The 22,438-nt window shown below is 38.0% G+C and overlaps 1 protein-coding gene across 1 annotated transcript in view; it reads left to right on the plus strand.

Annotated features, from left to right (window-relative positions):
- Positions 1–1,727: 1,727 nt before the first annotated feature.
- Positions 1,728–22,438, plus strand: part of Nedd1 (NEDD1 gamma-tubulin ring complex targeting factor) — a 39,674-nt gene continuing 18,963 nt past the window's right edge. The window contains exons 1-5 of the mRNA XM_090328448.1: positions 1,728–1,806; positions 3,929–4,072; positions 8,525–8,619; positions 11,292–11,408; positions 14,407–14,547. Of these exons, the coding sequence (XP_090184574.1) occupies positions 3,937–4,072; positions 8,525–8,619; positions 11,292–11,408; positions 14,407–14,547 (489 nt within the window). The 5' untranslated portion in view covers positions 1,728–1,806; positions 3,929–3,936. The remainder of the gene's footprint in view (positions 1,807–3,928; positions 4,073–8,524; positions 8,620–11,291; positions 11,409–14,406; positions 14,548–22,438) is intronic.

Consider the following 22,438-nt stretch of genomic DNA (forward strand, 5'->3'; position numbering starts at 1 on the left):
AGTGTACTTGAGTTGAAGGAGTAATGCTTAGCTGAAGAAATGGCCTATCAGTATTCTCTGCAAAAATTGTCTATTCCATTACAGAAGGGCCCTGGCACAAGGGACTTTTGAAAATAATTCAGAAACCCACCTTTCCACGCTGAGAAATATTCCCTTCAAAAGAATTCCCAAGCAGATGGGATTTGATGTTCCTGCCCCTGCAGCACTGAGAAAGATCATAGCTTTAAAAATGGTTACTGCAGATGTTTAATATTTGGGTGAGTTTTAAGTATGTGAGTATTGTGTTGTGCCCTGAGATGGGGTCCCTAAAGAAAACCACCAAGATAGAGGCGCCTGAAATGCAAAAGCAAAGTTTATTGAGGGTTAAGAGCCAGGCAAGGAACTCTGTCCACGGGGATACCCCAACGCAGTGAGACAGTGAGGTGGGGGGACGAGTTGACAGTCAGGGTTTACACAGTCTTTTTTTTTTCTCATTGTTCTGTTGGCTTTATATATATATATATATTGTAATTAATAAAAGGGTTACATGATATTTGCCACATAGAAGGTCGATTAATTCACATAAATTGATACCCTTTCACATGTCTTGGTACCAAAGGCAAAAATCACAGGTTTACACCCATCAGGTGGTCCAATGAGATAAGATAGGGATTGGGGAGCTTCCCAGGCCGGTGGAAACCGAGTTCTCACGCTGGCTGGTTTGGAAACAAATGCTATACAATGCTATACATGCAGTCTAATTTTGACACAAAATAGGCTAGTTCCTGGAGCTTATGATACCTGTGTGAACAATGGCTGGCTAGGGTTCAGAAGTTCCTGTTTATTCAGCCTTTGGGTCCTTGGAGATTTTTTGAATAGGAGGGTTTTTGTTTTTTTTTGCCAGTCCTGGCCTTGGGCTCAGGGCCTGAGCACTGTCCTTGGACTTTCTCAAGGCTAGAGCTCTACCACTTGAGCCTCAGCACCACTTCCGGCTTTTTTCTATGTATGTGGTACCGAGGAATCGAACCTGGGTCTTCCTGCATGCTAGACAAGCACTTTAACCATTGGGCCAAACTCCCAGCCTCGGAGGTTTTTTTTTTTTTTTTTTTTTTTTATTCTGCTTACTGAAGGGGAATAATTTTTGGTCTGGGGGTCGTTGTTTTTCATCTCTACAACTGCTTGATTTGAAGTTTTTGGGTTGTATTATCTTCCTACAGCTTCTTCTTTAGGAGAATCATTTTCCAAAGCCACATTTGTGGGCTTTTATACATCTTGTACTTGTGATTTTTTTTTTTCCTTAGACAAGGTCTTACTATTTAAATAGCCCAGGCTAAACTCAAACTGGCAATTCCATTTCGCTTTTCTGTTCTTTTTCCTTTAGGTTATGATTTGTTGACAATAACTTCTTAAAGTGTATTGTAAGCTCCACCAGGCCAGGGACTAGAGCATTCAATCTACTCTGGCCCATCTGGGCTAAAAGTCAGAGTCTAACATAGTGCCTGGCACACAATAGACAACAGACAAATGAATGCCAGGGCAGAGGCCCTGGGCGGACTGGGCCCTGGGTTGTGGAGGACGCCCATTGGTCCTAAGTTTCCTCTGGCACTGGGATAACTTCCTTTTCAGATGCTCAGCCCCGCCCCTGCCAGAGTGACAGCCCGCGGTTCCGCCTAGCCCTGCCCACATGCCGCCCGAGGCTGCAGCCTGGCCCGTGACGTCACCGGGGGCGGTACTTCCGGCCGCCGAAGTTTAACAGTCCAGGCGGGAGCCGGAAGCCCAGCGCGGGACAAGTTGTACCGTGGCCCCTTGCTGTGCCGCGGCTGAGAGGTGAGGTTCCGGGGTCACACCACCCCGCCGCTCCCTCCGGCGTCCTCTCTCCTGAATCCCGGCCACCGTCCCGGATTCCTCACGGGGCAGGCCGGGGGCGGGGGCTCTGCGCTCCGGGCGGTTGCGGGTGCAGGGCGCGGAAGTCCCCCGGGGTCTGCGGGCCTTCGGAGCGGGCCTGGTCCCGGCCTGAGGAGGGGAGGCCCGGTGTCGCCGGGCCAGCTGGCGGCTGCGCGCGCGCGCGTGCGTGTGCGTGTGCGTGTGTGTGTGTGTGTGTGTGTGTGTGTACGTACGTGTGCATGGAAGTGTGCTCTGACCCCGCCTTTCCCCACCCCGAAGTTCGCCCGCCCTCCACAAAAGCCCGGCTCCCCCAGATCCTGGCAGCGCCAGAGGCCCAGCCAGCCCAGCTGAGCAGGGCTCAAGACGCTGCTGTGCGTTCTGCTCCGAGAAAGTTGGAGAACTTGTGCTTCCCCTCGCTGGTGCTTGATTGTCTCCCAGAGCCATGTTCCCTCCCTAACCAAGGCGGGGTGTGTGCTGCGAGGGCTGGCATCCTGACAGTTCACTTTGCCTGAGAGGGAGCCCCCTTCTTTTGGGGGGACTGCTGTCTCTAGATAAGTGTACATGGTCCCCTTCTCTCTTCCCAGGCACGTTTAAGGATGGGAGATGACTACCAAAGTTTCCTTCACCTTAACTAGGGGCAGATCCTTGGGGCCCAGCTGCCCTAAGCCCTAGCTGCAGGAGTTCTCTTCTGGACCCGATTGATTGTCCCCCGTAGGGAGCATCTTGCAGTTGTGTTCACTGGACTTAGAGATTTCCTTTCCAGAACTTGGTTTCTGGAGGAGTACCCACGTTTAACTCGCCTTATTGACTGGGTACAGTTCAACAGGTGACACTTGGCTTGAGCAGCACTGTGCTATTTGATGAAAGGGGCATAATGAAGTATATGAGTGAGTTCACTGGCTAAAGGTTGGTCTTTTCATAAATAATGTGAAAATTACTTTTTGAATTCCTACAGTGGAAGGTTTTGACAATTCCTTACTCCTTCAACACAACTCATTATGCTTTTAATTTGTCCTCTGAGTTGGAGTGTATTAGACATAGTGGATGACGTGGGCCTGTGACCACTTTGGTGTGGGGAGTGTGTTTCTCGGCACTTTTCTTGTACATGTATTTTTAGTATATTTTTTTCCTCACCTGTCATACATGGCAATTGCGACTCTTTAAAGTGTCTACCTCGAACAGGGCTCTAGTCTATCCTTTTGTCTGTCTTGGTTTGTGAAGTCACCTAGTTAGAATTAGTGTTCAAGGAACATAGTGCAAATAAATTATAAAAATGAGGACGTCCTAGACAAAGAATTGGTATACAAATGGAATGGCGTCTCTTTTGGCCATCTTGCTAATTTTATGTGTGTGGAAAACATGAATAACTTGATTCAAACTTGCAGGAATGCTAGTTTGTCATAAACTTTTTTTTTTTTTTGCCAGTCCTGGGCCTTGTACTCAGAACTTGAGCACTGCCCTTGGGCTTTCTCAAGGCTAGAGCTCTACCATTTGAGCCACAGCACCACTTCTGACTTTTTTCTATGTATATGGAACTAGGGAATCAAACCAGGGTCTTTGTGCATGCTAGGCAAGCACTCCACCACTAGACCAAGCTCCCATCCCATAAACTTTTTTTTTAGTGCCTACCAAATGCTAGGAATGTTTCAAGACTGGTTTGAGGGGACAGACATTATTATGAGAACAAATAAGTATTATAAGAAAAATAAAACTGGCTGGTGAAATATAGGATAACTGCTAAAGGTCTCCTTTAGCCACTGTGGTTAGTCAGAGAAGGACCTTTGGAAGCTGAAACGTTTGAGCTGAGACCTGAATGTCCAATTTGTTGTCCTCAGGGAAGAGAGTTAGGGGAGTTACACAAGAATATAATAGCAAGCTAAAGTGGCCGAATTATATTGTAATTGCTTTGGGGGCCTATTGGAAAGGTCAGTTAAGAATATGTAATCTTATCTGTAGGTTAGATAGATTCAACTACTTTGAATCTTCTATGATTAGTACAATGTTTAGAATAAAAATTGACAAAGTTGCCTATTTATTGCTTTTAAAATATGTAAACTTTTTATAGGCTCAGTCATGCAGGAAAACCTGAAATTTGCTTCATCAGGAGATGATATTAAAATATGGGATGCTTCATCTGTGACATTGGTGGATAAGTTCAACCCTCACACGTCACCACAAGGAATCAGTTCAATGTGTTGGAGCAGCAATAGTATCCTTTTTTTTTTTTAAGTAACTTGTTTTATTAAAGATATACAACTTAGTAAAATTAAAAAAAATTGTGCATCTGATGCAAAATGTTTTTTATAAAACAGTACATAAAAATGAACTCTTGATTTTCTTGTTTTTCTTTTCATTTCAAAAAAATAATTGCAATGTATGTTATACTGTTGTTGAAAGAAATGTCTGTTACTGTGAAATGGAAATATCTGTTCTTTAGATCAAGACCATATAATTAGTTTATTTTTTTTCAAAGGTTTATTGTCTAACCAACTGGAATAGTATCAATAGTTGTAAGCAAACTTGCAATGGTTTTAGAATGACTTTTTGCATCTACATTTGGATATTTGTGAATATCCTAGAAATTAATGACTGCAAGGCAGAATCAGTAAGGGAAGATGTCTGTTATTGGGGAAATGTCTGTCATCCACCATAACTGATGTTCTCTTTGTGTTTCTGTCTATGCTAAAAATAACATTTCCCAGGCAGAAATAATAAGATTGTTTAGACTGAATTTTCATAAGTTTTTCTGATTGATGACTTTCCCTATCTTAGTGTACTCATAAGTGTTGATATAGTAAATGTGGGAGCAAAACATGTACCAAGGGTGTCTCAACTTCACACTATTAACATTTTGGACCCAATAATTCTTTATTGTAGTAGCTTTTTTATGTATTGTATATATGTACGTTTTCTTTGGCTTTTATCCACTAGATGCCAATCCCCCTTAGTTATGTGTTGTTGTAAACAGAATACTCTTATCGCTCTCTTTAAGAAAATATTCTCTTATCATTGATGTGCTAGAAATTATGCTTTTCTGAAACATACACTATTTCTTAAACAGCTGTTAAGTTTTTATAGCTATCCAGTCTTATCAGTATTAACATTCTTCTTCCTTATAAAAAGAAAAATTGCAAAGCTTTAAAATCTGTTTCATTAACAAAAATATTTGAACATTTTATGTTCAACCCCTATACATAATATACATAAATATATATACACATATATATTTATATTCCCCTCCCCCCCTTGTGGGACTTGGCTTCTGGACACTATCTTTGAGCTCTTCAGCTCAAGGCTACCACCTTACCCCTGGAGCCATAAGGCCACTTCTGGTTTTCTGGTGGTTAACTGGAAATAAGAGTCTCTCAGACTTTTGTGCTCTGTCTAGCTTTGAACCATGATCCTCAGATCTCAGCCTCCTGAGTAGCTAGGATTATAGGCATGAACCACCAGTGCCTGGCTATAACCAATATTTTTATATTTTTTGTATACATTTAGACAAGGGATTCATTACAAATTTTCTTATTGAATTTATATCTTTATCAATCCTTAATTTTATATTAAATTAGTAAAATAGATTATTTTGGTGTTCTCTGAAATTTGTGAAGTGACTGTATTTTTAAAGGACTTGTAAAGGTACAACAGGGAAAATGAGATTGGCACATATGTAAAGTTGTTTCTGTCTGCTTTTAGATTTTTATTACACTTCGGGCTTAATCTCTTTATGGCACTGTTAAGAGAAAAGAAGCAATTCTGAGGTGGAGCTAGAAGGATGGGGCTTAAGGTACAGTTTGAGACCAGTTAGTATGAGACGCTGTCTACAAAACAAACCAAAAACAAAAGAGCTGGAGGAGAGACTCAGTGACAGAGTGTTTGCCTTTTCAACTTGAGACAAGTGGTAGCAAGGTCCAGGCACTTAAAAATAATAGTTAATAATATTTATTAAGAATTAACAAATATCCAAGTGCTAGTAGCTCACACTTATAATCTCAGCTACTCAGGAAGCTGAGATCTGAGGATCTATATTTGAGATCAGCTCAAGCTAGAAAGTCTGCGAGTCTTTTATCTCCAATTAACCACCAAAACCCCTGAAAGTGGAGCTGTGGCTCAGGTGATAAGAGCACTAGCTTTGAGCAAAACAAAGCTCAAGGAGTGCCCAAATCCTGAGCTTAAGACCCAGGACCTACACCAAAAACATGTGTATACATACATACATACATACATACATACATACATACATACTAATGGTCCATCAACAGCTGATGTCCCTAGGTGGTCATTGTTCTATGTGACTTCTGGAAACTGGTTTTATTTTTGTGTAGTTTCTTGTATAAGTGAATGTGTCTTCATATAGTTGTATTTCTAATGAGTATAACTTTGGTCTCTTCCATGGAGGTTAGTTACTGAAACACAAGGAGTTCCCAGATTCAGAGACTTGGAGTCCCATTTCATAGATTCCAAGGATAGAATTTGTGTGAATAGTTTTCTTTTCTGTTATTTTTTTTCCCCTTTGACTCCCCTTTTGCTTTCCCCTTTCCTCCTTTTCCCTTCTTTCCCTTTTCTTTCTCTCCCTCTCCCCTTTTTCCCCTGTCTTTCCCTCCCCTCTGCTTCTCTCCTCTTCTTCTCTCCCTCTTTCTTACAGCTTCCCTCCTCTTCTCACCTTCATTTCCTTCCTTCAGGTTGTGTTCTTCACATTCTCATGGTAAAATTACTGTTTTTTCTGTCAATGTTGTACTATGTTGGTAGAAATTTTTTTTTCTCTAGAAATGAGGTAGGAACACAGATTATAATTAGTAATGAAACTTGTACCCTATACTCATATGCCTACTGCAGTATTTGAATATACAAATATCTGCATATAAAAATGAAGCTCAGGGCCGGGAGTTTGGCCTAGCGGTTAAAGTGCTTGCCTAACATGCATGACGACCCGGGTTCGATTCCTCGGTACCACATACATAGAAAAAAAAAAAAAGCCAGAAGTGGTGCTGAGGCTCAAGTGGTAGAGCGGTAGCCTTGAGAAAGTCCAAGGACAGTGCTTAGGCCCTGAGCTCAAGCCCAGGACTGGCAAAAAAAAAAAAAAAAAAAAAAAAATGAAGCTCATGTTAACATCAAAGGGAAAGGCATTATGATGGATTTTGGGTGAATTTTAGTACCATGGTAATTTATTTGATGGCTCCCAAAACTAGAGACTTCTAAATTAAAGACATTGAGGCTCACATTCTTATGGTGTCCATTTAGCTCAGACAGCACCTGGGACATTACCTGAAAACATTCTTGGAATAGAAGGCACATTATCGCTAGCTTCCATGGAATTCAGATATGACTAAAACTAGACAAAGTAGTCATTTAAAATATTGTTTTGAATTATATAATAAAATTGCAATCCATATTCTAGTCATAACATATCTGTTATTGCAAGCTATGCAAAAATAGTGTAGTAAAAATTGTCTCTTTAGTTTTGCTTCTACATATAGATCTTGTTTGCATAAATCTTTTTTTTCCCAGTCCTGAGCTTGAACACAGGGCCTAGACACTGTCCTTGGATAACTTTTTGCTCAAGGCTAGTACTTTTGAGCAGCACTTGAGCCACAGTGCCACTTCCAGCTTTTTCTGAGTATGTGGTACCAAGGAATCAACCTCGGGCTTTGTGAATGTGAGGTGAGGTGATCACTCTACCACTAGGCTATGCTCCTATCCCGCATAAGTCTTTTAATTTGTGACTCTGAGTCAGACTTTTGTTTTGATGGTTATATTTAGTCACGTTACCTTTAAAATAGATTGTTTTGTGTGTACCCATTTCTCTGTATAATTTAGGTAAAATAAGATAGTTAAAGTTCTAAGACTATAATTTGAAACAAGGATAAAATGTATAGACAGTTAAGACTGTTACTATTTAACCACACTTAGGTTTACTATAGTAATTCTGATACTCATTCTACCACAAATATTCTACCACAAATATTCAATATTCAAGTTATGAGAAAGTATCTTCATTTCCTTACTGGGAAAATTAGAGTTGTATGATACTTGCTTCTTAGCTTAAGGAGCAGTAGATTAATAAGTGCCTTGAAAGCTTTTTCTGGTTTTTACTTACTGGCACTGCTTTTATCATGCTTTCTCTTTCTTTTTCTTTCTTTTTTTTTTTTTTTTTTTGGTGGGTCATGGGGCTTGTACTCAGCCTGGATGATGTCCCTGAGCTTTTCAGCTTAAGGCTACTGCCCTACCCTTGAGCCAAGCCCTTTTCTGGAGGTTAATTGGAGGTAAGAGTCTCAGGACCTTTTGTGCCCAACTGGCTTTGAACCTTGATCCTTAGATCTCAGCCTCCTGAGCAGCTAGGATTACAGGCGTGAACCACCCACCTGGCTTTTCGTGCTCTCAGTTAAAGGTTAAAATTAGACCTTTAACTTACCCAGAAAAGGAAGTAATATTTTATATGAGTTCAATAGCTTTCAAGGAATCACACAGCCAGAAGGAATAGTTGTCTTTGCAATGGTAAGAAAGAAAATTAGTAATTAGTAACTGGACTATTTTCGAAAGCTAATGTATAAGTTATGTGTATTTACTTATCTTAGTGATTGCTCATTATGAGTGCATTCTCATAATATACTCTAGTGTTATAGATGCTCATGAATTGTTTGATGTTCCCTAACTCTTCATATAGATAACTTTCTAGTGACAGCATCTTCTGGTGGTGACAAAATAGTTGTTTCAAGTTGCAAATGTAAACCTGTTCCACTTTTGGAACTTGCTGAAGGGGTAAGTGATTTTTTTTATACAACCTTTTTATTTTAAATTTTAGTTTTGCTTGAGTGGCAATAGCTTATCTATTGGGGGCTTATAGCTAAATGTAAAGTTGTTTAAATATGAGCTGAGAGTTTGGCCTAGTGGTAGAGTGCTTGCCCAGCATGCAGGAAGACTCAGGTTCGATTCCTTGGTACCACATACATAAAAAAAAGCTGGAAGTGATGCTGAGGCTCAAGCGGTAGAGCTGTAGCCTTGAGAAAGTCCAAGGACAGTGCTCAGGCCCTGAGCTCAATTCCAGTACTGGCAAAAAAAAAAAAGAAAGTTGTTTAAATATAAAGTGTCATTATTAGATGGAGGCATGTCTCAGCCATGAAGTGCGTACCTAGAAAGCAGGAGGCTATGCGTTACCAATTCCAGTACTACCAAAAAAAAAAGTGTCATTATATCATTATTAGCCTAGACTCTAAGTAATATAATGATATTTAAAATCCCATGTTTCTCCCAGGTTGTGGGGCTTGAACTCAAGGACTGGGCACTGTTCTTGAGCTTTTTTGCTCAAGGGTAGTATGCTACCAGTTGGAGCTACAGCTCCACTTCTGGTTTTCTGGTGGTTAATTAGAGATAAGAGTCTCAAGGACTTTGCTACCTGGTCAGGCTTTGAAGCTGGACCCTCAGATCTCAGCCTCCTGAGTATCCAGGATTATAGGCATGAGCTACCAGCACCCAGCTTGTTGAAATGTTTCTAAGTAAAATAATAGGGGAGCAATGGAGGACTTGGATTTCATTTACTAGGGGCTCACTTTGCCTGCTCTTTTTAACTTGTACTTGGGACCATTGTGATGCTTTCAGTTACTAGGTTTAACTGACCATGTAATCTGTAATGGTGTAACTGTACTTAACAGGCTGTAGGTTCAGGGCCATCAGAGGAATGACCACGGTAGTCCTGATGGTAGCCCTCTGTTTCAGACTCTGTCTGCTTTGGACTAAAGTGCCTGCCTGAGCTTCTCACAGGCTCTCTTCAGCAGGATAGTCTTGTACAGTGAGCTTTGGTCCCTTAGCACATACATGAAGCTCTTACTATGTGCTTTTTTTCTTGTCCTTTTGTTTTATAAATTCATCTGTATTACACAGCATCACATTGGCTTTCTCTTTCCATTCACACATATTCCTGGAAAGTTCTTTTTTTTTTTTAAGTTAGATTTTATTTATTTATTTATTTTTTGCCAGTCCTGGGCTTGAGCTCAGGGCTTGAGCACTGTCCTTGGACTTTCTCAAGGCTAGAGCTCTACCACTTGAGCCTCAGCACCACTTCCGGCTTTTTTCTATGTATGTGGTACCAAGGAATCGAACCCGGGTCTTTGTGCATGCTAGGCAAGCACTTTAACCACTAGGCCAAACTCCCGGCCCCTGGAAAGTTCTTTTAAACAGAGTAAGTTATAAATAAAAAGAGTATAAATAAGCCAGGTGCCGGTGACTCATGCCTGTAATCTTAGCTATTCAGGAGGCTGAGATTTGAAGATTGTAACTCAAAGCCAGCCCAAGTGTGCAAATGAGACTTTAATGTCCAATTAACCACCAGAAAACTGGATGTGGCACTGTGGCCCAAGGGGTAGAGGGATATCCTTGAGCTAAAGAGCTCAGGGACAGTGCCCAGGCCCAGAGTTCAAGCTCCACTTAGTTTCAAAGTTTTCATAGTCTCAGTCTCTTCCAGCTTAGACATAGTGCCATGGCAGGAAAATGTCGAGTTTATTTACATGGAGCTAAGTAGAACTAAGGCAATGAATGCCCTTAGTTAATGAGCAGACTGTACTTTTCAAGATGAGACAGAGTAGCTAGTTACCCTGGATCCTATCATCAGTACCAACAATTTCCTCTGCCTTTACCACTGTTATGCACACTTTTATACTTTGTTTTAGAATTAGTGATTACTGTCTGGGACCTTTTTTTAAAAAAAACTTATACTCTATACTATAAATCTATATACTCTATATACTTTAACATTCACAACTGGAATATAAGGATTTTGTAATATTCTAAATTAGACCTCTTTCCCATTTTGTAGAGATCATATCATAAGGTAGATAAAAGGTTCTGATTTTGAATCTCCTTTAATTTACTTACAAAAACATTTTGCAAACATTAGTTTTTAGCCTTTATTAGGAATGTCTTATAGCATATTAGCTTATTAATAACTGCTTTTTTTGTGGGCTCCAATTCTTGTCACTCATGTAAGATTTGAGATAACTAGATATTATCCATTTGGAGAAATAAAATTCCATCCTACTTATTTTAAAATTATTTCTAGACTAGCACATTAATTTTTTAAAAAAATTGTTTTGCCTCTAAAGTAGACAGATTCTGTAGATATTGGGAGACGTTTTATTTTATTTTTGTTTTTTTTATATTAAGGGGAGCTATTAAGGATAAATAATCCTGATGGGCAGTCAGGACTTGCTACTGTTTCCTCTGCCTTTTCTGCAGTGAAGGAAAGCACCGACGTGCTGATTCCTTGAAGTCTTGAAATCCTTGCAAGTTGATAGATCCATATGAAAGATGATGAGAAATCATTCTTGAACTTTATAGCATGTAATTCAGCATATTTATCATGTACTAAGTGTTAGATGAAGACTCAGTAGCTCTGGGCTCGGTTGAAACTAACTTTTTGTTTTGTTTTGTTTTAATAGCAAAAGCAGACATGTGTCGATTTAAATTCCACATCGATGTATTTGGTAAGCGGAGGCTTAAATAGCATTGTTAATATTTGGGATTTAAAATCCAAAAGAGTTCATCGATCTCTTAAGGTAAGTGCTTTTGTTTTAAATCTTTACAAATTGGATATCTCTCAATATGCTTAGAGTAGTTATCAAACTTTTGAATTTGAGCTCTTATGGTAAAATTGAAATGCTTCAGAATTTAAGTAAGATGTATTAGAAAACATGTAAATACTGTCTAGCCTAAATATCTTGTCTTTTTCCTCCATGAATATTATTAATGCTTATTTTCTGTGTTTAGCTTTCTACTTATTTCTAGTCTTGTTTGAGGAAATTGCCTCCTTCATTTGTTTCTGAAGTGTGGTTTGTTGTCATTGGGATTTTTTAAAAGGTACTTTGAAGATTCATTACCATGTTGAAAATACACATGCAGAAATAACAAATGGCAGCAGCCAAATGCATTAATAGACTCAGAAAGAAGGTCAATCCCAACTCTGACCGTACTGACTTCCATCATCTGAGGTCCCCTCTTGTGGTGTGCTCTTCTGTGTTCTCGTCCATTCTCTGATCCTCCACTTCCACTTCATTTTGTAGCAGGTGCAGACATTACTGTTACATATCTTCCTGTCATTCAGTCACTTCCTATTAAAGAAATGATGTGTTGAAGAATGGTTTTCTTTCACAACACTGAAATGTAATCCTGTGACTGTTGTTTAAACACTACTTGTGGAAGTTCATTATTTATAAAGTACACTCCAAAATCTGTTTCTAGAAAAATAAGTTGAAAGTTATCACTAATGAAAACAGTTACCTCATTCAGTTCTTCAATATGCCAGCCACTGTACTAGCATATGTTTATTCTACTTATCCCAATAACTACAAAGCATATGGTATTTTTCTGTGGACAGATGGAGAAACTGAGCCATAGATCCTGAAGAACTTGTTCTGTGTCAAACTGTGTCATACTTAGCAATGGCAAAGATGACATGCAATGCAGATGCTGTCTATTTAATTATGGAATATTTGTATGGCAGTTGTTGGAGAACTGTCCCTACTTTGAATAGAGAGTGTCTTCCAAAGTTGAGATTAATCTATGGAAAGTGGTTTATCACACTGAGGAGCTTCACTTACTCAATTCCCATGTGGCAAAAGTCTGCTGACTTTTTCTATCTTCAGCCTTCCCAATTATTCCAAGTAGTTTTTTTTTCTCTTTTTATTGTTTGAAAGTCTTAGAATGAATTGTTACCTTGTTTGTGTATGTATTTAACTGATGAATGATGATAGTAGCAAAGTGTAACCTTTATGTCCCACTCTCCCCTTCTCATTACAGTCTTCTTCCTGGCCATATAACACAATTTCTGGCACTTGATTAGTGCTTAAATAAATATTTACTAAATGATTTATTTTCCATATTTGAAATTGGGAAGATGCCTGCCCTCCACTTGAGCCACAGCACCACTTCCAGCTTTTTTTCTATGTATGTGGTACCGAGGAATCCAACCCATGTCTTCATGCATGCTAGGCAAGCACCTAGCATATTTTGATCTCCCATATTTTTAATCTCTCAGATGGGATTAATCAATGTACAAAATGTTGGTTATTGTATTCCTTTTTTGGTAGGAATTATGCAGTGTTTTCTTTGACAGAAAAGAAAAAATATAAAGAAATCTCTGAAAATGCTTTAAGGATCATTAACAAAAAGTTGTAACATAGGCAGGATATTGTAGCTACTACCACTTGAGCTGCAGCTCTACTTCTGGCTCTGTGGTGGTTGATTTGAACTAAGAATCTCATAGATTATCTTGCTGGGCTGGCTTTGGACCATCATCTTTTGATCACAGCCTCCTAAGGTGTAGCTGCTATTCTTGATTACATGAACTATTAGGTATCAAGTTTAGTTCATCTTGAAAAGACACCAAACTATTGAGAACTATCCTAACTCAGGCCAACTTTCTTTGTTCCTGCTATGCATTGCTGATTTCTTATTTAGAAACTGTTCTTTTGAACAGCATACTTTTTTCCGTTGGTCATAGGACTTAAACTCTGGGCCTGGGCATTGCCCTGAGCTCTTCAGCTAAAGGCTATGGCTCTCCCCTTTAGCCACAGCACCACTTCAGGTTTTCTGGTGGTTAATTGGAGATTAAAAGTCTCATGGACTTTAGTGCCCAGGCTGTCTTTGAACCATGATCCTCAGCTCTCAGCCTTCTGAATAGCTAGGATTACAGACGTGAGCCACCAGCACCCAGCTTGAACAACATAATTTATCTCCTCAACGTGTGTTCCTTTTTTTCAAGTAGCAAGTCTGGTATAGGGAGAAGAAAGGCGTTGGAGTTTGATGTAGAATTGTCTCCTGGCTATCATTCAGTAGTTTTGTGAGCTTACTACTGGTTCCTTAACTTTTCTATGCCTCATGTAGTTCAGTAATTCATAGGCAAAATTACCCTTTGCTTCTTAGGATTTTTTTAAAGGATTAAATAGTATTATCTGGCATTGATACATAGTTGGCAAATATAAGTAGTTGTTATATGATCTCCAAAACATGACTTGCTTGTTTATTTCTTTTTCATTTCACAGTTTGTGACCCCTTTTCCTCTTCCCTAAGTTGTTCCAGACAGTCTTGAACTTGACATCCTTTGACTTCAACCCTCTGTCATTCTCAAATGTAACTCAGGTCACAGTGGTATCTTTTTCTTTTTGCTCTGACACTTTGCCTCTAGTACTTACTTAGCATTCACTCTGTCATTTTTGTGTTCCTTTAAAGTCTCTTCTGGTTGAACATCAAACTCACAAAAGCAAGTGCTCTCCTAATAGTTAATTTGCAATAAGTGTCAGTGGGAGTCAGTTTAGGGAGACATTTAGCAAATTACCTTTCCATGATATCTTGTTTCAGATTACTTGCACCATTACCACAGTGATGAAAAATCTGTTTCCAGGAAGATTTGATGTTGATTATAGTTTCTTTCTCATTGGAATAATTTTTAAAAGTTACTCAAGGAAAATGTTAATGCAAATATTATATTGACAAACAGGAAAATAGGCTGTTTGGAGATTATAGGGCACTGTACTTAATTGGATTTCTCTCTTTCAGGATCATAAAGATGAAGTAACTTGTGTAACATACAATTGGAATGATTGCTACATTGCTTCTGGATCTCTAAGTGGCGAAATTATTTTGCACAGTGTAACCACTAACATATCTAGTACTCCTTTTGGCCATGGTAGTAACCAGGTATAGTATGTGTTTACTAAAGTTGATAATATTGATTTTAACTGTGTGCCAGTGGCTCATGCCTGTAATCCTAGATGTTCAGGAGTCTGAGATACAAGGAGTTTGTTTTGAAGCCAGCTTTGGCAGGACAGTTCAGGAAATGCTTATTTCCAATCACCTACCAAAAAAGTGGGAGGTAGAGTTCAGACGGTAGAGCACTAGCTTTGAGCAAAAGAACTCAGGGACAGTACCCAAGCACACACACACACACACACACACACACACACACACACACAGATTTTAATTACTTTTCATAAGACAGTGAACTTGAGTTAAAAACTTGAATATTTTAAATTTGTGTTTAGATTGCTTGAAATTTTTTAGGTAATTAATGGTTTTAATATAAAATTTTGAACTAGAGATACTAGATTTAGTGCTTATACAAACTCAAGTTGTATAACCAAATAGATTCTTTCACCTAGAATATAACTGTATTTAATAAAGCTCAGCTAGTTGGTAATAGAATTAACCTATTATGAGTGTTAATCTTTCTATGACATTTCCATTATGGAAGCATTACTGCAAACTGTATCAGCTAAACAGGTACTTATTTATGTTTATCCTGTTTTGCGGACATGGGATAATCAGGAGTGTTTAGGCAGAGGGTAATTAAATTTGCATTACATTTTTAAGTATATGATGACTCAAAGCTTATTAATATGCCTCAGGTTAGTATAGGATTATTTAGGAACAACTTTAAAGAAAAATTAGATAATTATATATATTATTTTATAAATCTTAGCTCATTAACATTTCTCTTAAAAGAATGAGAAATTTCTAGTGAGACCCTAGTACCTCACACCTAGAATCCTGGCTACTTTAGAGGCTGACAACGAAAAGATCTTCGTTTGAGTCCAGCCTGGACAGATACTCCATCTCATTGAAACTCGATCCTCAGATCTCAGCCTCCTGAGTAGCTAGAATTACAGGTGTGAGCCACCTCGCCCAGTCCAGAAACTTTCTGATATCTACCTCTTTGTCAATTTTTGCTCTAACTTCCTGAGCTGTTGGACTCCTATTAAGAAAATCCTCCTTGCCTATGCCTACATATATGAAACGTGACCCCTGTGTTTTTCTGTAGTTTCTGATTTTATGTTAAGATCGTTTGTCCATTTTGAATTGATTTTTGTACAGGATGAGGTATAAGTGTCTTTCAATTTCCAGTACCACTTGTTAACATGGCTATTTATGTCTCTTGTTGTGTCTGTTTTTGGTATCTTTGTCAAAAAGGAGATAGCTATTGTTGTTTGAACTTATTTCTGGGTCTTCTGTTCCATTGATCTGTGATTTTTGTGCCCGTTTTCCCATCGCTTTTAATGGACTGCTTTGGAAGTCCAATCTTTAGAATGCTAGCATTATTTCTTCCTTGATGTCTTTCTAGGTCACGGACAGAGGTGACTATTAGAATTGGATGGTCCAGAGTTTCTGGAACCCTTGCTGTGTTCTCATGTCACCTTGTGCACAAGTCCAGCATTTATTTTTTGCTCTTCTGCACACTAATATAAACACCCTTAAAATTTTCAATGATAACTTGATGCATTGTTGATTTTCATATAATATTCATTGTTTATTTTTCTTTGGTGGATTGAATTAGGTTTAGGCCTAGGTAATACATTAGGTTAGACTTTAAGTTAGGTTTGAATTAGGTTTAAGTTTCAGGTTAGGTTTAAGTTTTAGTTTAGGAATACAATAATATCAAAGCTTGTGCCCCATCCAAGGTCAGATAAGTCAGAACTTGAGATCTTCATGCATGTGCAACCTCCTATTTGGACAGTCTGCATCTCTGTAGGATCTTTCAGTATAGTTCTTCATGGGAAGTTCATATTTTGTTGGAAAATATTACCAGGAAAATATTCAGCCAACTGGATGAACTTGAGCAAGTTAGCTAACTCTTAATCCTGCCTTCTTTTCTTATCTGCGAAGTGATAATGATAATATATTTCCAACAGTATTTCTTTTTATGACTAAGATGCTGATATATATCATAGTGCCTGCATTTAGTAAGAGATCAATGAGCGTTAGCTGCTATTGTGGGCTTTTAATGAATAATTACATCAGTCCATTAAAATCACTTCGGTGATTTACTTCTCCATACTGGCTTGAATATTTTTAATTCTAATATGTGTCCTCACAGTCTTATTGATTTACCAGTTTCATTTTAGCCTCACAAATCATAGTTTTTCTTTTACATTAAACTGATGAAATTGTTAAAGATGTTCAGATTAGCACCTTTCCTTGAGACAAATAATTATGTATTTTTTGTATTCTTTATAATTTCATTTTTTGATAAACTATACAATTAAAAGTCAAATATTGGTACATGCTAGAGTGAGTCTCTTCTATAATCCTAGCTACTCAGGAAGCTAAGGTACAGAGAATTTAGGTTCAAAGCCAGTCTCGTTCCCAAACCAGAAAAGTCCCCAGGATTCCATTTCCAAAACAACCAGAACAGTGCTAGGATAGAAGCATGATTCAAATTGTAGAATGCTAACTGAGCAAATGGCTGGCTTGAGTTCAAACCCCAGTTCCAGGGGGATAAAGAGAAAAATACATGGTCTAGGAAATAGAAGTTGGCCTTTTTAGATATCAGGATGGTTGTCCCTGTTAACTTGATGAAGAAATTCACAAGATTTATGATTCTGTATGTTTAAATTTTCCTTTACATAATTGAAATATTTGGAGTCTTTTAATTTTAGTTTTTTTTTAATTTACATTTTTTAAATGAGCTTTTTTCTCTAGGAAATTACAGCTTACCTGTGTGGACCAAAACTTTCATTTAAAAAAAGTTGCTAAATTTTTCCAGAATTCCTTTAAGATTTCAAACACATAAAATATTCATTTCTTAAATATAAATCATTATGACAAATATCTAGTCTTTCAAAAGTTGACATTTTTTTAATTCAACTACTCTGCTATTCTGCCTAATTTCTATGTTGATTGATTTACTTTATATAGGATCTGGGTTAATGAAAAAAAAAAAGTAGGTAGGACATGTCCATGATTAAATTGAAGTTTTTCTTTTTTGTTTCTGTGAACACTAAAGGAGGTGAAATCTTTAAAATTTATCAACTTGGTTGCTTCATCAGAGTGACAAATTCTTGGCATCTCATTGAATCTACATCAGACTGAATTTCATATCAGGAATGAAATTTCCTGAATATATTTAGAATCTCACTTTGAAATGTTGGTGCTGAATTGAAGTTATTAGTGTTGTGTGGATCACAGTGCCTTTCTCCAAGGGACAGGAGCCTCGCTGCTTCTGCAGAACTCCCTGCCTAACCGACTTTTTGGGTTATAATTGTGTGTCACTATTTGGCACATTCAGCAGCTTGGGCTTACAAATGAATTAACTTTAGATTGCCCTTCTCAAACTTCTGCCTTTAGCGAAGCATTCAGAAAGTATGGCTATATTTTATTGATTCTGTAGATTAAAAAATTTAAAAGGTGGGATTCTTTGAGATTTTTAAGTAGGATGTATTTCATTAGTTTTCTTAAGTTAAAGTCTTGATAATTTATGCATAGGGTTTTTTGTAACTATTAATAATCTTGTCTGAATATACCAATCAGGTAAATACAAATAATTTTATTACATTTAAAAACCATTTTTATTTATTGCACAAACTCAGGAACTTAGACTTGCTATATAGTCGCTCTACCACTTGAACCTCCTTACCCCTACATTTTTCTTTTCATTTTATTTTTTTAGGTAGGAAGATTGTGGTTTGAGGCTGGCCCTGAGCAAAATTGAAATACTTCCTAAAAATTAACAATATGAGCTAGGATTATGCTTACTAAGCATAAGGCCTGAAATTCAAACCCCAGTAATGAATAATAAGTAAAATCAATGAAGGCTGTAGGTGTGCTATAAATGGCAGAGTGCTTATCTCATCAGGGGAGGGCTCTAAGTTTAAAAAAAAAATCAGTACAAAAAAAAGTGGAGTTTGTTCTGACTTGTTCCACTTTTCCACTGAATGTGAACCTTTTTCCTTTGGTTCAGCTCTGTCTTCTTCAGGTGTATTTTTATGACCAGCAGTGTCTCCACTGTGGGAGGAAACCCTTGGCTGGTCAGTGTGGGAGTTCACTGGGGATTAACTCATCTAACCCTGAGGCCTAGTACAAACCTGCTGACATTGTAGGTTTTCCTTGTACAGGATGTTACAAATTGGCTTCTCTGTGAATACTTTAGGCATTTTTGGGCTCTTGCTTGCTGATGTGTTTCAGACTCCTTGTTATTTATTTCCCTTTACATAGACACTAATCCTATGAAGGACTCATGAGCAGTTATTTCATTCCAAATGTAGTTTCGTTGAAGATATTGTCCATGGGATTTTAGTTTTGTTCTCCACTTTATAATTTGCAAAACACACACACATGCAGACACATATATTATTGAATGAGACGTCTCCACTTGATGACTCATGAGATTCTATATTGTATCACTCATAGCTATGATTTATTCTTGTGACTACACATAAGTCAAAATTAACAAAGAGAAAAGATACATGGGGTGAAGCACTGAATGTGAGTGTCCAAGAGTCTTCTCTGCATGACCATGGAAGAGCGAAAGGAACTTCCATTTGCTATGTGTAATGGCTCCACCACATCCAGCTTCCTTTTGCGATCAGGCCTAACTTTTTCCCTCGCCAGTTTCAAACCATAATCCTCCTATGTCTGTCTCCTATGAGTCTGGGATTATAGGCATGCTGTATCATGTAAAAAGTTAATAGCTCAAAAGAAAATAAACAAAGTAGATTAATGATGATTTTATTAGTGTACTAATTATACAGAATAATGAGGTTCATTATAACATTCTCATAGGACATGACTATTTTGAAGAAAGTGTGATACCAGGTTTTTGGTTGATAATCTATGAAAACCCCACAAGCATATAGATACATAAAAGTGTTCAGAAGTTATGAGGTAGGATTATTAGGTGACTTTGCTTTATGATTAAAAAAAAGAATACGGGCCGGGAGTTTGGCCTAGTGGTTAAAGTGCTTGCCTAGCATGCATGAAGACCCAGGTTCGATTCCTCGGTACCACATACATAGAAAAAAGCCGGAAATTGTGCTGAGGCTCAAGTGGTAGAGCTCTAGCCTTGAGAAAGTCCAAGGACAGTGCTCAGGCCCTGAGCTCAAGCCCAGGACTGGGGGGAAAAAAAAGAATCCAAATATCTATAGTAGAAGTGAAAAAAACTATGACAACTGAGGAGCCTGCTTATTTTTGTAAATGAAACTTTATTGGTGCAGTTAGGTTTATTCATTTATGCATTACCTTTAACTACTCATGCAGTCTCATGCAGTGCAATAGCATGAGGTATTTGTTATGTAGCACTTTAACAATAAGTTTTCCAATCCCGTTTAGAGTGCGTGTTACAGTTTCATATTTAGAAACAAACTCACATGAACATATGTGTCCTTATAATGCTACAATATTTTCCCCCATAAGCTTCTTGGTAGTTTTATTTAACTCTTGGAAATAGTTTATTCTTTTTTTTTTTCTTGTGAGTCATGGGCCTTGAACTCTGCCTGGGTGCTGTCCCTGAGCTCTTCAGCTCCAGGCTACCACCCTACCCTTGAGCCAAGGTCCACTTCCCATTTTCTAGAAGTTAATTGGAGATAAGAGTCTCAGGTCCTTTTGTGCCCAGGCTGGCTTTGGACCTTGACCCTCAGATCTCAGCCTCCTGAGTAGCTAGGATTACAAGCATGAGCTACCACCCGGCAGAAATAGTTTATTCTTTTTTTTTTTTTTCTTTTTTGGTGGTTCTTTCAGTATGATTTGAACATTTTTTTCCTCTTTTTTTTTATTGTAATTAGTAAAAGGGTTACATGATATTTGCCAGATAGAAGGTGCATTAATTCACATACATTGATACCCTTTCACATGTCTTGGTACCCATTTCCCTCCCCCCCCATACCCCCCACCCATTCTTTTTTTTTTTTTTTTTTGCTAGTCCTGGGCTTGAGCTCAGGGCCTGAGCACTGTCCTTGGACTTTCTCAAGGCTAGAGCTCTACCACTTGAGCCTCAGCACCACTTCCGGCTTTTTTCTATGTATGTGGTACCGAGGAATCGAACCCGGGTCTTCATGCATGCTAGGCAAGCACTTTAACCACTAGGCCAAACTCCCTGCCCCCCCCCCCACCCATTCTTAAAGAAGATAATTGTATAATAACTTAAGTGCAACTGATAACAAAATGAATTGTTTATTTTAAATAATGTAGTAGATCAGTGTGTTCATTCACAATTGTTAGCTGTTCAAAGAGAAGATAATATATGTAGAAAGTCAGAAAAGATACTTCATTAATGTTATCAAGGAGCTAAGAAGTTAGTGTGTTTATTGATGAGTCTCAAAATGTTTGTAAAAAATGACTGACCTGGAACCCAGCAGTTCACACCCATAATTCAAGTTTCTCAGTATGATGTGAAGATCATGTTTGAAGTTTTACATGTAAAGTATTAAGCTCTGTATCTCCATCAGATTTGGAATAGCTAAATTTTAAGGCTTTTTTTTGGGGGGGGTACAGTCCTGTGTCTTATACTAGATTGGTCTCTGTCAATCCTTCTAGTGCTACACAATATCTTGGAAAATATTGTTTGGCCTTTTGTTTTAACAGGACTAGCATGTGATTCTATAAATATTACTATAATGTTAGCATTCTTAGTTGCAAGTTTAAGGTTACCTTGAATTGTATAACAAGACACTGGCTCAAAAACCAAAGATTTCTGTAGCTTATCTTTTCCTTGAATGTAGTCCAGAAGGAAGGTTTATATTCACGTGAATGTGGGTTCTTTCAACAAAACTGGAAAAAATGTAAACCAGCATCTTTTTGTGTTTTGACTCCTTATTTGAAAATGAGGCATCAAATTTAATGGATGACCATAGTTCTAATATGTTAGCTGAAATTTTGATAACAAATATTCTGTTATCCTAGAGTTTATATTGAATATTATTTTAAAACATCTGAGAATTAAGTAAATTGTGATTTTTCAGAGGAAAATTAACTTGCATATGAAGTTCTTGGATATTACATATAATATCAAACAAATTTGAAAGCAGTATTTTATTAAAGGTAAAGTAACGTCTTGGATGTGTTTATTAAATTTGGATCTTTGTTTATTCTGTTCCATTAGATACTGAAAAGGGAAAATATTTTGTTGCCTCAGGGATTAATGTTTAGAGAAAGGCCAGCTTGCTCTTAGGGTGACTGCTGATTTTGAAAGCCTGGATATAGCTCATCCCCATTTTAGAGTGTTGCCAGTTCCTCCTAATAGTTTTGTTTTATTATTCTGCAGGTCTTAGAATCAACAGATCACCACATGCTCCAATTCAAACAAATATATCTAATATCCAGTGTTCCCTTGTAGTTGTTTGTTTCCTTGTAGTTATCTGTGAATATGCTCTGTATTTATAGTACATATTCTAACTCAGCAATCTCAGTGTATTGAAGTTTTCCTCTATAAAGAGGGTGCTTGAGGGTGTTATACTCCAATATAATAAAATCATAACAATTTATTAATAGAATATTTTTATGTTTCAGGTTCATTCTATCGTCCACTAAATACATTTTGGTTTTGTTTTGTTTTGTTTTGTTTTGTTTGTGGGTCATGGGGCTTGATGTCAGCTGTCCCTGAGCTCTTCAGCTCAAGGTACCATTCTACCCTTGAACCAAGCCCCACTTCCCATTTTCTAGAGGTTAATTGGAGATAAGAGTCTCAGGTCTTTTAGTGCCTGGGCTGGCTTTGAACTTTGACCCTCAAATCTCAGCCTCCTGAGTAGCTAGAATTACAGGCATGAGCCACTATGCCCGGCTACATTTGGGTTCTTTTGGCAAAAATCTGTTGCTCTTGAAA

The sequence above is a fragment of the Megascapheus bottae genome, chromosome 2, assembly GCF_031878675.1.
Source record: "Megascapheus bottae isolate mThoBot1 chromosome 2, mThoBot2.hap1, whole genome shotgun sequence".
Lineage (NCBI taxonomy): Eukaryota > Metazoa > Chordata > Mammalia > Rodentia > Geomyidae > Megascapheus > Megascapheus bottae.